This window comes from Vipera ursinii, assembly GCF_947247035.1.
Source record: "Vipera ursinii genome assembly, chromosome: 4".
In the NCBI taxonomy this organism is placed as follows: Eukaryota; Metazoa; Chordata; class Lepidosauria; order Squamata; family Viperidae; genus Vipera; species Vipera ursinii.
Genome location: NC_139514.1, coordinates 25,144,907 through 25,161,288, shown reverse-complemented (window position 1 = coordinate 25,161,288; position 16,382 = coordinate 25,144,907). Strand labels below are relative to the sequence as shown.

The 16,382-nt window shown below is 35.0% G+C and overlaps 1 protein-coding gene across 3 annotated transcripts in view; it reads right to left on the bottom strand.

The window, feature by feature from the left end:
• The window catches only part of NBEA (neurobeachin), a 372,004-nt gene that overhangs the window by 275,302 nt on the left and 80,320 nt on the right, over positions 1 to 16,382 (bottom strand). For 2 of the 3 annotated variants that reach the window (XM_083361879.1, XM_083361880.1), the window contains exon 1: positions 5,113 to 5,290. In XM_083361879.1, the coding sequence (XP_083218005.1) occupies positions 5,113 to 5,260 (148 nt within the window). In that variant the 5' untranslated portion in view covers positions 5,261 to 5,290. Of the gene's footprint in view, positions 1 to 5,112; positions 5,294 to 8,887; positions 9,042 to 13,295; positions 13,514 to 16,382 lie in introns of those variants that run through there. The other variant, XM_083361881.1, reaches the window with a different exon arrangement.

The following is a 16,382-nucleotide window of genomic DNA, read 5'->3' as shown; positions in this document are numbered from 1 at the left end:
CAATGTGGAGAAAAGCAAAGTCTTACATTCAGGCAGGAAAAACCAAAGGTGCAAATACAGATTGGGTGAGACCTGGCTTAAAAACAGTAACTGTGAGAGGTTGGAAACTGATCAAAAGAGAAGCAACCTGGAACTAAGGAGAAACTTCCTGACAGTGAGGACCATCGACCAGGGGAACAGCTTATCCCCAGAAATCGTGGGCACTCTATCACTAGAGATTTTAAAGAGGAGACTGGACATTCAGCTGTCTAAGACAGTATAAGTTCTCCTGCTTGAGCAGGGGGCTGGACTAGAAGACCTCCAAGGTCCCTTCCAGCTCTATTCTATTATATTTAAGTATTTTTAATTTAAAATAGGAAGGAAGGGGGAAGAAATTTAGGACCACTGTGTAAATTATTTTAGTGAGGGCCATGAATTTCATATGAAAGAAGAATAAGCAAGCAAGGTATAACTAAGATGGGGTTCAAAAACTAAAAAAGAGCAGAAAAAATATTTCAGCATATAAGTAAATGCATTATACAAAGCAGTTAAGTGACAAATTAGTGACTACAGAGGGTGTGTAGCAATGATATACCTTTAACATACATTATTTATTTATTTAGATTTATATACCGCCCTTTCCCGAAGGACTCAGGGCAGTTTACAGGGTATTTAAAAGAAAATCAATACAAACGTTAAAACAAATTTTAAAAGATTAAATAAAACCCTGAGAAAAAATAAAAACCCAGTTAAAATTAAAAATTAAAAAATTCTCAGTCTGGGCCAGAGAGCTCGAAGAGCCAGGTCTTCAGGTCCCGGCGGAATGAACGGAGGTCGGGGGCAGTCCTAAGCTCCGCAGGCAGCTGGTTCCACAGGGCAGGGGCACCCACTGAGAAGGCCCTACCCCTGGGTGTTACCCGCCGGCAATCTTTAACCGGCGGCACCGAGAAGACCCTCCCTGTGGGAGTGCACTGGACGAAGGGAGCTTGATGCCGGCAGCAGGTGTTCCCTCAAATATCCCGGACCCAAGCCATTTAGGGCTTTATAGGTCATCACCAGCACCTTGAATCTCACCCGAAGGGCAACCGGAAGCCAATGCAGCTCACGGAGTAGAGGTGTTACATGGGAGTATCGGGAGACCCCCATCACGACTCGTGCGGCTGCATTCTGCACCAGCTGAAGCCTCTGGGTGGTCCTCAAGGGCAGCCCCCTGTAGAGAGCGTTGCAGTAGTCTAAACGGGAGGTCACGAGCGCATGAGTGACTTACACATTAGGTGTAAGTCTTATTTTTTGGCAAATTAATAAAAGCAAATTAATAAAAGCACATTGTCACAATTATACTTCTATTTGTGATTTTGAAACCAACTGATGATCAACGTATGTAATGTAGAAACCAGGCAAGATTTTTATATGTGGGAGCTAAATATTTTCAAAGGTATAATTATTTGATCACCTGAGAACCACATGCTATGATGATATCTGAAAAGGGAGTGAAGGGGAAAAGAAGGTCCAAGTTCTTTTTTTGTTTTGGAAAAGAGATGTTATGTTTTATGGTTAATCTTACATACCATATATAAAATATAACAGATGCTTAATGCATCTACTTATTTTATTTTTAGTAAGAAATGGAAGGGAAATGTCATGGTATTATTTAGCATTTTACTCCAAATTAGGTGACACAATCTTGAAAGAGCATAAGAGGCATAAAGAGGAACCAGGGCTACAATTATCTGTAGGGGTCAAAAAAAATCACATTGGCAGCCACATCCATTTGACTGAAACCTCATGATACATAAAGAGTGGAGGAGACATCTGGTTAGAGCAATGCCTATCTTTCATCTAACTATCAGGTAATCTGATATACATAAGGTAATGACTGAAGTTAAGAACTCTTAGATAAAATGAATTTCAAACTCCTTAAAGGCAATATGTTTATTAGGACAAATAATTTATCAAGCTTTTGAATTTTCAAAAACAAATCTGTCTTACTTTCATAGCCAAGAAATGTTGACAGAGTTTAAAACTGGGGACACAACTGAGATTCTATCAGTTGCACCTTCAGTTGAATGTACAAAATATAAAAAACAAAAAACAATTGATTTCTGTCAACTGTTCAGATATAAGAGAACTACTACCCTTATCCAGAGGACAAAGTTTCTGTATATTGAACTGATGATGCCAATAAAAAAATGCTCATTCTCTAGGATAAAACAAAGGATTAAAAACTAAGAAGAGACAGAAATCCAAAAATTGGACCCAATGGCTTTTATTTGAAATCAAATTAAAATATTTCTCCACAATTATTACTAGAATTAACTGCCCATCTCAATTGATTAAAAATCAACCTCAAAAAGAAAATGAACATGTCTTTAAAAGATGTGTATTTTAAAAGGTAATATTAACTTGTTGGAATGTAGCTAGTTTGTGGCCTAAGGAAGATGGAAAAAATGGAGTGTCTATAAGATGAAAAAATTATAAATTTAAATAAATTTGTTAGAATTCTTGAATTTCTGAAGTTTCTTCTATATCCAAGTCAAGTTTTTGAATAAGTTTTTCATTTCTCTTTCTAGATCATCTTTCCTCAAATCCTTACGTGTATTTCTGAATTTCAGGTTATTTTTATGTGTTTCACTTATTTGGGAAAGTAATTTAACTTTCAACATTTGTCTTTTGGGATGCCTGAACTGAAGGTAACATAATTCCCAGTGTCTTGCCTACAATATTTTTAATGCAAGTGTTTTACTGTTGTGTTTAATTAATTTGTTATATTTATCATTAAGGCAAACCTTAAAAGCATAATATTTACATTAAGCAAGCATATACAAAATTGAAACTATTTCAGTTATATAACTGTTTATTGTTATAATGATACATTATACTTTGCTTCCTTTTTGTTTGTTTTTCCCTTTTTAAAAAAATATTTGTTATGCTCTTTTTTCTTGATAATGTATTTATATCCATGAGTACTATTGTATTCTGTTCCGTTTTTCTGTTGTTGTTTTTTAAAGCAATAAGAATAAATAAAAATTGAGCCTTAAAACAATCTAATTTTACTTCCAAATTCAACTGTAGGTAGTGGCCCATTACACAGACATAGAATTTCTTTAAAGAAGAAATAATCCAAATTACAGTTTTATTTAGGTAATGAACAATGGGGCCCACCCAAATAGAACTTTCCTGTTTTAATTAAAACTCACTTAATAATCTTTATGTGTTTTTCACTATGCATCTTTTTTTTTCTTTTAGGATTTAGGAACAAATGCTTTTGTGTCCTAAAACAGCTTAATTAATTTCTAAAACTGCTTATTTTTCTTCTTTTGAATGGTCAATAGGGTTGTCCATTCATATAATATTTTTTTCTTATAACAGTCTTCTTACAATAGATCTTAAAATGATGAACTGATTTATAAGCAGGATAAAATCAATCACAGATGGTGATGGTGATGGTGATGATGATGATCACTTTGCTTCCCTTATCTGAATTTATTTTTCTCCAACCAGCTTTGTTAAGTCTACACATTATTTGGTGCTATTATGTTTTCTTTTTTATGAATTTCATGAGATATTTAGTACCACAAGAGGGAGCTCTGACACAAGGAACTTCTACGTGGATTTGTAATTTGGAAGCAAATTTAAGATTTGGATTAGAAAAATGCTTTTCTAATAACACTATTTAAACTTTATTTTAAGATTTTAATATGTATAAATCATTTTTAGATTTAAGATCTGCATTCTTTACACTTTTTGTCTCATACTGGATTATCTATTGTGTTATAAATTATGATACCCAAGTATTACTGCATTTTTAATGTATCTAATACCCTTATCTATCAAATTTATTCAGTCTTGTTTAATGAAAATTCTGTAAAAAAAACTATAAAAAATGTGAAGATGAGACACCAAAAAAGAGGAAATGACAAAAATGGGTCCACATTTTTCAGTCAACAGGTTATTTTATCCAAAAGTAAAGCTCTTATTGGAGATGAATTACACATAATTGAAGATTATGATTATGTATTAGCAACTTGGTATTTATCTTAGCAATCGCATATTTTTCCCCCAAGATGATTTGTCCCCAGATTGGTCCTTCAGGTCTTCCAAGGATGCAAGCAAACACCAATGTAACCGAGTGCATCCACTGTGGTTGCTTCTCTTGTTTCTCTTCCTTTACCTTTCCCAGCATTAATCTTCTCCAGAGAGCTAGGTCTTCACAAAGTGTGTCCAAAGAAGGATAATCTGAGCCTGAATATTTGTGCTCTAGTAAAAACTCTGGGTTGATTTGTTCAATGATCATTTGTTTTCTTGGCTGTCCATAGTATTCTTAGGAGTCTTCTCCAACACCAAAGCGTCAATAGTCTTTCTATCCTGTTTCTTCAAAGATCTCGGTTCCCTAATACAGTACCACTAAATTAACACAACTGACAGAAATTGAAAGATCAGCCATCCTTTTCTTCTCTGGTTCTGAACTAACTTACTTAATAATGAATTCTTGGAAAAGTTTGCAACTATTTTATAGAACTTCCGCTATAAGGATACTAAGACTCCAGATTTTATATATTTTTATTTATGGCCAACACACCTTTGATAACTTGCATACTCCAGTGATAAAAGAAAATGGTAATGTAGATAATAATACTTTAGAGCAGTATAATATGTACATCAATGGTTTGCTTAAAATATATTTAAAATGTATTTCTTGTTCAGCTGTATTATAATTATCAGAAGAAAAATAAATGACGGTATAAAACAGACTGTAGAGATACTGACAATTGTTACTAACTGGGGGAATCTGTAATTGCTAGAACAAGATATTTCCCCTAAAGGTGAGGAAAAGCATAGTCTCAAAAGACGCCAAACCCATTAACACATCACACGATTAAATGACAATCTTATTTTTTCATTAGAAATTCATCTCTCTTAGAATTCAAATACTAAACCAAAAGTGTCTCTATAACCAGGTATAGAGGTAACAGTAGGTTAAAAATCTTAAGGTTCTATAAAATATTCTTTCTCATCAAAATCAAGCGAGCTTCCACATATAAGGTTTTTTTTTTCCTTTTCTCACACTAATACCTAGTTTAATTGGTCTATATGTAATTACCTAGTGCACTGAACTGTTCTATGGAAACTTACCAAGCCTTAGACACTGTCGCATTAAGCCTCCAGAAGACATATTTTTTTCAGCTTCAATTTCACTAAAATTTAGTGAACTGGCAAATACTAGTACATCGACCATAGCCATCAGCCGGCTGAGAAAAGTTACTGCTGTTTCCGCTGACATACCCTGAGTTACTTCTATATTTTCCAATTCCGTCTTGAAAAGAAAGGCATAACGTTAGATTTCTAATGTGGCACACATGTGAATACACTATATGCACAAACATTTTTTTTCATTTCTTCTTTGCATGTTGACTATGGCAAAACAGAGAATAAATAATGAAAAATTACAAATACGAAAAATTACCTTTTCATGCATACTATGTAATATAAAATCCCTACAACAAAAGCTGTTTATATGAACTAGCTTCAGTAAAGTAACCATATGTTAAAGAGAATGGATTTTCAATTTTCCGTTAAAGGAATACAAGTGAATAAGAAATTTCATAAATTTGCTATAACTTTCTTCTCACTGGAAATTAAAAGCAAAATATCATGAACATGACATGTTATGTAGAACTAAGACTTTGGCCAGAATGTAAAAAGCATTCTTGGCAATATGTACTAAAAAAGTACAATTCATTTTTTACCTAGAATATAAAATAAAACAACAGATAGCTGTTTCTTTCATGAAAGTGGTCCAGTAGGCCACATCTAATTAATGTATGCCTGCGCACACAAATACACACTTCATGCAAGTGTTTTTAAAGATAATTTTATGGATGATGGGAGATAATGTTGCCTGGCATTAATTATAAGTAATTTTCCAAACATAGTTTTGTGAATTTTATTCATATAACAGTTCTTTGAAAATTCATTTTTTAAAAATATCTAACATTCGAGTGTCATGAACATTGTGTAAATATAATGCACTTAAATAATGCATTACTTATGTCTTGTAATACCATAGTAAAACATTTTTAAAAACATTAACAATATTTATTTTTTCCATGTTTCAGAAGATGCAGTACCTCTTTTAACAATGGTAAGCTATGAGGAACAATTTTGTAATCACTTTTGCAAAAATATTCTATTAATTTTGATATAAAACCACTATATACAGACATATTATATACAGTATTAAGTATGTGTTCATGTGACGTGTGTGTGTGAGAGACAGAAAAAAGAGAAATCTCAAAATCACACCTTTCTTCTAATTTATTCAAATCCAGTTTTTATACACACACACACACACATACACACACACACTTAATAATTTATTTTAGTCTTCACTAATTAAAAACCAAAATAGAAAAATCTATTTTAATAGTGGAACACTGTGCAAACACTGAAACAGGACTCTTTCCTCATTAAAATTCAGGAAAAATAGTGAGTTGCTCTATGGAAAGTTTCCGTTACTCTCCATTAAACAATTCATTTGGTAGAAGGCTTGGCATGTTAACTAGCATCTGCATAATTTTAGCAACAAGGCCACAGAACAGTTTGTGGTTATGTTCAGTATAAAAATACAGTTTTATACAGAACTTCTTCAATGCATTCCAGATAACAGAAGAATCAACAAAGTCCCTTACTGGTAATTTATGAACATAATAAGAAGTAAGATATTTATTATGTTAAAAGCTTTTGTTGGCCCCAAGAAACTTCATTAAGTTAGACCCATGAAAGCAAAGCTATAATAAACCCTTTTGTTTTAAAGTATTATAAGATTATTTGCTCTTTTGCTGCTAACCTTCTGAAGTGAAAGAGAATGTATTGTTTATTCATATTAGAAAATATTATTCAGGTTTCACATGTTAATGTTATCAATTGTAATTTGCAATTGGTTTTATAAGAATTTTATCCATTATAACAACATTTCTACAGTTTGAACTGTAACAAAGGAAAAATGTTATTTCCATTCAAGGTGTTCTTTTGAGAGAGAAAAAATATTTAGCCTTTTTTAATGTTATTACTGAATAACATTAGAAAAGGTTAAAGCATTTTCTTCAGTTTTCTTCTTAATACTGTTGCAATTTAATAATTCCTTGTTTATTGAGCCAAGATCCTTGGTTCTTGTTGCCCATGAGGTAAGGCGGAGAGAACCGTTATGTCATCATGCTCAAGTATCCCAAAGAAGATTAAAGAAGCAAAAGAGAAATGCAAGTCTGCTCTCTCTCTCATGTCATGCTGTATTTAAATAAAAATATTAGAAATGATGCCCTCTGAATGTGGCTTTTACTTTCATATAGTTAGATTATACAATCAAAACCTGTTGATAATATATCTACATTTTTATCAAAAGAGGCTAAATAATTAAAAAATGAACACAGAAAAATGTCTAATTCTAAAAACTCAAAACTGAAACTTGTAACAATAATACTAACCTTAGAACCCTGGACATGCAATAGAAAAGCAGACAACAGATCACAACAAAAAGAAAAAGAAATGTTACAGTCAAATGAAAATACAATGCAAAACAGAAAATAATATTTTAAAAATCAGGTATTAATTCACAATTTTAAGTCAACTTTTATAAACTTGTTTTTTAAACTTTAACTCTTGTATGGCATCACTGTAATTGATACAACTCTAATTAATAAGGAAATAGTACAACATTCATTAATAAAGCATCCATTTGATACACAGCAATATAAGGCTATTAAAAACTGTATTTCTTAACATTTGAATATATATATTCAATGTAGGGACAGCAGCAGAGAAGGCTCTCTATCTAGAATCTGCAGGTCAAAATTCTCTAACTGATGGGGACCTGAAATATATCTTACCTGCCTGATTGAGTGAGACAGTATGATGAGATGGAGTATAGCCAGTTCTGTAGGTAACCTGCCCCTATACCACCTAGGGCTTTATAACTGATAACCAACACCTTGAACTGGATCCAGAAGCAAATTGGTACCCAGTGTAGTTCACAAAGCAAGGGTATTATAGGTGTCCTTTTTCTGGGGCCCCAGTATGGCTCGTGAGGCCGTACTCTGCACTAGCTGAAGCTTCTGGATACTTTTCAGGGGTAGTCCCATAGGCAGCACATTGTAATAGTTCAGTCAGGAAATGACCAGGGAATGAGTCTCCCTGTCCAGGAAAGGGCACAGTTGGCACACAATGCGAGGTTTGGCAAAGGGCCTCCTGGCCACGGCTGTTACTTGCTCATCAAGCAAGAGCTGTGAGTCCAAGAGCACACCCAAGTTACATACCAGGTCTGGGCTGGTGCACTCTCATCTAAGACCAAAGATGATAAACTCCTGGGTACAGAGGGGCCCACCCTTACCCACTCAGTCTTACTGAGTTACAGTTGTTCCCCATCTAGGCCCCCACAGCCGCCACCCACCATGAAAGGATGTCCATGCAACACTCACTTCACCTGGGATGAAGATATAACTAGGTATCATTACTGTATTGGTGATACTTCATCCCCTGGAGACGGATGATCCCGTCCAGAGGTTTCATATAGATGTTAAAAAGGAGCATTACTACAAATAGGAATTTGGAAAGCTGTACTAGATAAGAATAATATTATGATATAGAAACAGAGCAATGTAATTTGGGAAGTTTATAACCATTTATTTTGCAGTACACCTAGCTAAAACACCCATATACATAAATAAAAATTATTATTCTGAAGTAATTTTTGTATACAAATTTGCTAAAGGCATAAAACTTGCATCCTGTAGATTAAAAAAATGAAACATGTGAATATTTTCTTCTTATTTAGAAAATCATGCTCAAAACAAGTGTTACTAATACACTAAGTGCAATTTGCAAAATATCCATTAGAGGGAAATATTGTACTTACAGTTGGGGATGTTGCTGCAGACAACAGTGGGAGAATTCCTCCACATGCAATAATAATATTGTCTACCATTTGAGAAATGAGGTGGATTGTATTATGTACAAAAATAATATTTTCATTACTATTGACAAAGTCCATAACTGACTTTGTGGAATGACTATTAAAAGAAAAGAAAAAAAAGATTATAAGTAAAACTGTAAAGGCAGTTGCTACTGCAAAGATCAAAACCAACTTGTGGACAGAAATAAATCAAACTGAAAAGCAATAAACAACACACACACACACACACACACACACACACACACCCATTTATAAAATTTATCAAGTTACAAATATATATTAATCTAAGAAGTCTCATGAGTTGACCAAAAATCATTTTAGAGAGGGAACTGAGATATAAACTGCTGATATCCAATCTGGATGAAGAACTCCTGCTATAACATGGCTTGCAACTCAAATAGCTGGTAAAAATATGTTTAACTAAAGCATGGAAGACCTGATCAAGAAAGCTTTAAACTGAAATGCTTTGGAGGTTGTAGACAAATCCCTGAAGATCCTGTGCATTAAAGCACAGTGTGAGAGTGTTGCTATAAAGGAGTCCATGAAAGAGATTCTAAGAGAAATCAAAAACAGGCTTGCAAAATTCAAAGCTGCCAGCTTTTCAAGGTTACATCAAGGCTACATCAAGAAACAGACACTGCAAGAAATACTAGAATTCTATTTTATTATTCTTGGATATAATAACAAAATCTTAAAAGCCTGCAGTTCCCATCTACCCCCACTTACACCTTTCAGAATAAACATAGGTTTATTATGACTCTCTTTCTCACACTCCTCCTTTCCCAGGGTTAAAGGAGGGAAATGGCTGAAAGAAACCTGCTAGTTTTGCAAGTACAGCTTTGGCCCACTGCAGTTATGACTGGATGAGGCATAAAGCCTTTGTTGAAAGTTGGGAACAGCTCCCAAGGTCAGGTCCACGTTTGTTTGCACAACAAAAGGTTGGAGAGATTTTCAGCCTTTGAAAAGCTGCATACTCTTGAACAGACCATCTATTTTATTTTTTTTAGAAGTTAAGATCATGGTCTTATATACTCAATTCTGTAGAAATTAGCAAAGCACAGAAAACACTGGACATCGTTCACATTTCTAGATGTCTGATTTGGAGGCTCCATCTGTATCCTGATTGGAGAGGTCCAGTAACTCAAACAGTCCAACTGGGAAGATCAGATCCACATTTTCCAATTTAGCAAAAAGTCAAGTGTTCAGAAAAGACATTTCTGGTATTACGTGTGCAAAGCGGAACTTCTGGAAAAAAATCAGTATATCATCTAAGTATATCAGTATATAATTGTCCAAAACATTAAAAAAATCACAAATCTGAAGATTGATGGACAATTAATCAGTCCAAATAGGCATTACTGTGTATTCAAATTTGCTATACATATAAAAAGCTGTTAAATATTCATGACCCTTTTTCATTGTGATCAAATTATAGCACCTGTCAAATCCCATTTGGCAAATATGCATGCCTTCCTAAGCTAGTTCACCAATTCTGAAGAGGCATTGGGAAATGATTTCTAATGGTCACAGATTTAAAAGAGTGATAAAAAAGAAGGGATATGTGTAAACAGTACTACTACTACTACTAAGACTTTTGATAGGGAAAGAAATTGCTCCCCATGGACATTTCATCCAATTTATGCCCAATATTAGACATGAATATAACCTATGATGCAGAATGACAAAAAAAATCCATATGTTAATTTATTTTCAGCTGTAAAGGAATTGTACATTGCAAAATGGGAGCAGCTCAAAGCAATTGCCTGGAAATTGTTTCTAGAAGCTTGGCTTTCTCTAGTAACTATGAATTTCATTGTTACACCAGAGTCTGAAGGAGTGGACAACTGTATTTCTACACCAGGGAGTTATAAAAAATAATAAGAATAATAAAGAGAAAACTGCTTTTTCTCAGTTCTGTGACTTCTTCCTAATTGTCTGAGGGCTTATATGCCAAGCTTATGGAAGTGAAGCCCAATAGATTTCCTGAAGATGAAGTTCTGGAGAGATTCAAACACTAGCTTGCTGTGTGGCCTGCAATTCCATGCTGCAGCAATGTGTAACTGGCTCAGATGTCTGTACTTTAATCATGTACATCTTAGCTAGGTATCCTAAAGTTCTACAATAGAAATCACACATTCTCTTTTTCTCTGCTTAGAACAGGGATCTCTTCACTGCACCTCTCCAGAACTGGAGGCCAAGGAGGCCACAAGGAAAACTGACTAAGTCAAAGAAAAATAATGTAATTTCCCCAGAAAGCTACAGAGGAAGAGACTAGAGTGAAGAGATGATGTAAAATTATCTTCTCTATGCTTCAATTCCTTCAGTCACCCCTCAATTAACACACTATTATTATTACTTTATTTAAAACATTTATATAGCCACACATTTTATAACCCACAATGTTGAAACAATTCTTCCAAATTTTCTGGTGTGCATCAGTTCATCAGAAGTTTCCTGGTCAATCCAAGCAACTTCATTCCTGTCCACATGTCTGGCATACAGCTGAAAATCAACTACATATTCACAAACTCAGTTATGTTTAGGCTCACCTTGCAACTCTTCCAATTTGCTAGTGATATCTTGGATGAGTTATCAAAAGCAGCTCTAAAACTTTACATGAGGATTACAATTATCCAATCATTATCCTCAATGAGAGACACAATCTCTTTGGCAACCCCTTCTTTCAGTAGATTAAGAACAAAGGTAATCTTAGAGGGCTCTGTGACAAATTCCCCCGGCCAACTCTCCATAAAAATTAACATTGAGTTGTGAAAGACAGATAGTGATCCTGAGTAACTCTCCATTTCACATTTGTTTTCCAGTAATTTCCATGAAAATGAAGCCGCAAGTTGTAGGACAGCTTCTGGTTGAAGCAAGTTTTTTCCCAATTGCTATGTTAGTTGCAGCATGGCACTGTGCAAGTCCATTATGTGATTTCACTTACTATTGGTTGGGACAATGTCTTGACAACTCGTTCTACAGAAAATGGGATGCCCAAGGATCTGTTGCCATCTTCAAGTTCTAAAAGCAAAATTTGATGCCTCTGTGTTGAGAAATTTGTGAGGCTTTCAAGATTGATATCAGTCCTTTGAGGTAGGCCAAACCAAGAAAAGGGATTCCAGGAATTCAGCTTTATGGCTGTAGTATATAATAACAGAATTTTGAAAGCCTAGTTTCTCTCTCCCATTTTATATTAAACAAAATCAAGTTGGGGTGTTCTGATTTGAGTTTCATTCTCAAAAATGCTTCAATCTTTGGACTGTTTAGGCTTGTTCCTTTCTCCTCTCCTTAAAAGCTCTTTCATTCCTCCACCAAAGTAATGTCTAAATCATTTCCAGCAATGCATAGATTAAAAACAAACATTCAAACTACAATCAAAAACATAAAAAAGATGCTCAGCATGGAAACAGCAAACACTATAATAAACCAACACACACTGATCCCAGAGCCTTGGGGAAAAGTTCTTAAAGGTTTTACAGATGACAACCAATACCTTGAATTGCACCCAAAAGACTACTGTTAACCAGTGCAGTTCACATATTGTGGAATACTCCTAACTGCTCATAGCTTCCAGAAAACAGTTAAAGACTTTCAGGGCGTCTCTGGTTAGGACTATAATGGCAAAATGCAGGTGAATGCAGTTGATGATACCTCAGTCAATACAGTTCTCATAGATTTTAAAAAGCATGAGGACCAAGTCCTGTAGTACCTGGAACTACTCTCATTTCATGTCTACCAACTGAATTAGGTAGGAATGGAACCACTAAAAATATTCCTCTGCCCTTGCTGGCTGATTAGGATATTGTGATCAATAGTACTGAATGGTATACTTCTCCTATTCAGCTTCCAATAGAATTTATCTGCTATACAGTGTTGTTTCCATCTCAAGATGAGGCCTGAATCTAGATAATCAATTTCTTTAGGATCCTTATTTCCCACAACCCTCCCTCCAGAAAGAAGATTGGAGGGTGGCAGAAATCTCATGCAGCAGAATGGAGAGACTGATTTTCAAGAAAGTGTACAGCACTGGCAGTTAGCATTAACCAAACAGCAGAGTCCAGCTGCCCTAATCATCCAAATGAGCCAGACTGGATATGAATCTAGCCTAAAGGTATCAAAGCTTATACCACAGAATACTCTATCCGTATTGTCAAGTTCCACAATTTAAAAGAAAATCATAGTTCACTAGGGAAGACTTTGCCTCACTTTTCTCATGTAGTTTTGCCCAAATGGCATCTAGACCTCAGCAGGTAGACTTAAAATGCTAAAAAGAAACCCATAAAGATATTAAAGAAACCTGTATGTGTTTTATCACACTAATTCTTTGTTAGAAAAATTAAAGGTCTCTTACCTTCTCCAAACATGCACATCAGTTTCTAAAGCAAATAGTAGATCAGTCAGTAATCTCTGGTGCATGGGGGACCATTTAAATTCTGGAATACGGAACATTGTTGTTCGTGGACCTGGGCTGAATTGTCGCCTCTGTTCTTCCGTCATTGGCATTCCTCGAAATCCCAAGTCAACACGCAAGTCTCTATCCTGTTGTGTAATAGAACGACCTTGCACAGCCTACATAAGCAGTAAATATTTGTTTTCATTTAAAATATGCAATGCAAAATCTGGCACAAAATGCACTTCAAGTCTTATGGGGGCAGAGATATTTAATTAAGCACATACAGCAAAATTAGGAAGCCTTATTAAGGAAACTTTGTCCTACTTCCACATGTCTTGTTAGGTAAAATTGTTTAAATTTGCATGTTTTAATACCATTCCATCTGAAACAAAGTACAAAAGAGTTATGAATTACATGACAGTATAACTGAAAATACCTGTTTTGTTTCACCAGCATGTGAAAAAAGCTTTAAAGTAAAATGAAAAAAAATGGTAAAGAATAATATAAATTTTATTTGTCACAGAAACAATTCAAATGTGAGATAAAAGATTAATTTACTAGCATTGTTCTCATATAGAAATAATTAACTCAGTTAATTGTCTGAAGGATTTTACTGGCTACATTAGGTCATTTTTTATTTATTTCAGAGTTATATATGTCCCCACATCCCAAGACTTCAGTTGGGCCCAATACTACTAATAACCAGTAGAGCAATTGAAGGATAACATTGCCCTGCAATAATTAATATTCTGCTGCTAGTAATCTGGCTGGGATAGGCAGAAGTGGGTGTTTGATGGTGTTACAGATATTGTCGCAGGATATAGTTATGATCTTTAAGTCCCTACATGGCATGGGTCCGGGGTACCTCGGGGACCACCTGCTGCCGGCTTCAACTCCCCTCCGCCCTGTGCGTTCCCACAGAGAGGGCCTCCTCAGGGTGCCTCCGGTCAGGGAATGCCGACTGGCGGCCCCCAGGGGGAGAGCCTTCTCTGTGGGTGCCCCGGCTTTGTGGAACCAACTGCCGGTGGAGCTCCGGACGGCATCGGACCTCCGAACTTTCCGTCGTGGTCTGAAGACCCATTTGTTTGAATTGGCCGGTCTGGCCTGATGGGGGAGCTGGGTTTTAAATTGTCATTTTAGATTGCATTATTGTTTTTTAATTGGGCACTGATTTAATCTCTGTTTTAACTTTTGTATAGTATTGTATTTTTATTTATATGCCCTGTGAACCGCCCTGAGTCCCCAGGGAGAAGGGCGGTATATAAATTAAATAAAACATAAACATAAACATATAAGCTGTTCCAAGTAAAGCTTCCTTTTGCAATTGACTGATGGTGAATCTGTCAATGCCGATGGGTGTTCAATCCAAGAAAATAGTTTTTCAATATATCTACTCTTTAACAGTCTGGATTATATTTTAAAAGCATGTTTTAATTCTGTTTTAAAATCACAAGGTTCTGTTCACAGTAAATCTCTTCATACCTTCAAACTCTTTTGGTAAGCAGTTTTGTGTTTTATTCCAGCTGACATTCATGGTTGCTCTATGACAACACAGTCAAATATGCAAGACAATAAAATTGATACTACTGCCACTATAATATCATGCAATCAAAATGAAGAATAAAAGTCAGGTCTCATTAAGTTCACCACAAAACATCAATCTTCATTCATCAGTCATTATTATTACTTGAAAATAGTGTGGACAAGGAGGAGGCACATATACAGTACCAATTATTTGGGGAAAGTATTTTTACTTTACTTAGTTTAGTTTTTTAATTACAAAAGAACAGCATATCAATTTCTTATTTACAATCAATTTGTTCGTAGTCTACTATTTCTATAAGTTATTTTCATCTTTTTCACTCTTATTTTATTTTCCTGATTTATTCCTATTTAAGGGATGGCAATGTAAGATGACATAATCAGTAGAATAACTGATTCTCTGACACTCAAGACACTTCTATTTTTGCTGACCAAAATACAGGACTAAACTGCTATAGGTAGTTTTGACTTACCAAGACACAATAAAGACCAGCAACTCTGTCACTACGAGGTGTGGTCATTAAGCGTGATGCCATGTGACCGCACTAACATGTCAGTTCTGGCTATAGTTGTTAAGTAAATCTCTGCAGGTCATTAAGCATGATGTCATGTGACCACAATTTATGACTTCCTGCTGGCTTTGCTCGTCAGAAACCAGCTGTGAATGTCACAAGCGCCAATCACATGAGCATGGGGTGCGGTAACTGTCATAAATGCATTTGCATCACTTCTCAAGTGCCTGAATCATGAACATACCAGTGCAAGGATGCTGCAACTGTTGTTTTTCAGAACTACTGTAAATTCAAACATTGAACAAGTGGTTTGTGAGTGACACCTGCCTGTACCTAGCCTCACAGTTGAAAAGTTGCAACAGTGTAGCATTATCTCTATTATTAAGGCCATCCATATAAAACCACATAGTTTTTATTCTCAGTTGTACACATTTCTATATACTAAGTCACTTCTTAAGATTATGCATGATCGACTTGAATATTTAGCTCTACTTTTACATCTCAAGGAAATTAAAGATATTTATAAATCTATTGAAACCAGAAAAGTTTCCAGTAAAAATCATTTTCCACTGGGTGGCATAAGACATGTACTACTTTGCCACTTTCTTATTGGCATTTTATAATGTTGCTTTTTAAAACCAGGCTTTTGCTACCCACTTTAGCGATTTTTTTCCAATTTTCTTTTATATTCAAAACTATTGATAGCAACTCTTGCAAGCAGCTCCAGAAAATTGTATCTCTGACTATTCATTTTGCACAATGTGGTTTGACAAAAGATGAAGTTTAATAGATTATTCACATTCTGAATGCATATTCAAAACTACTAAAATCACAATAGCCTTGCTAGATGCAAAAATGGTCTTTGCTATTAGAAATTTCTGAAACTCATTACAGATTATTTATTATTATTTAGCGCTCTACTTTTGCTGCAGATAGTAAAATGAAAATTTCTCTTATTTTGTAAAACTGCTTCATGGAAATCAAGGGCATC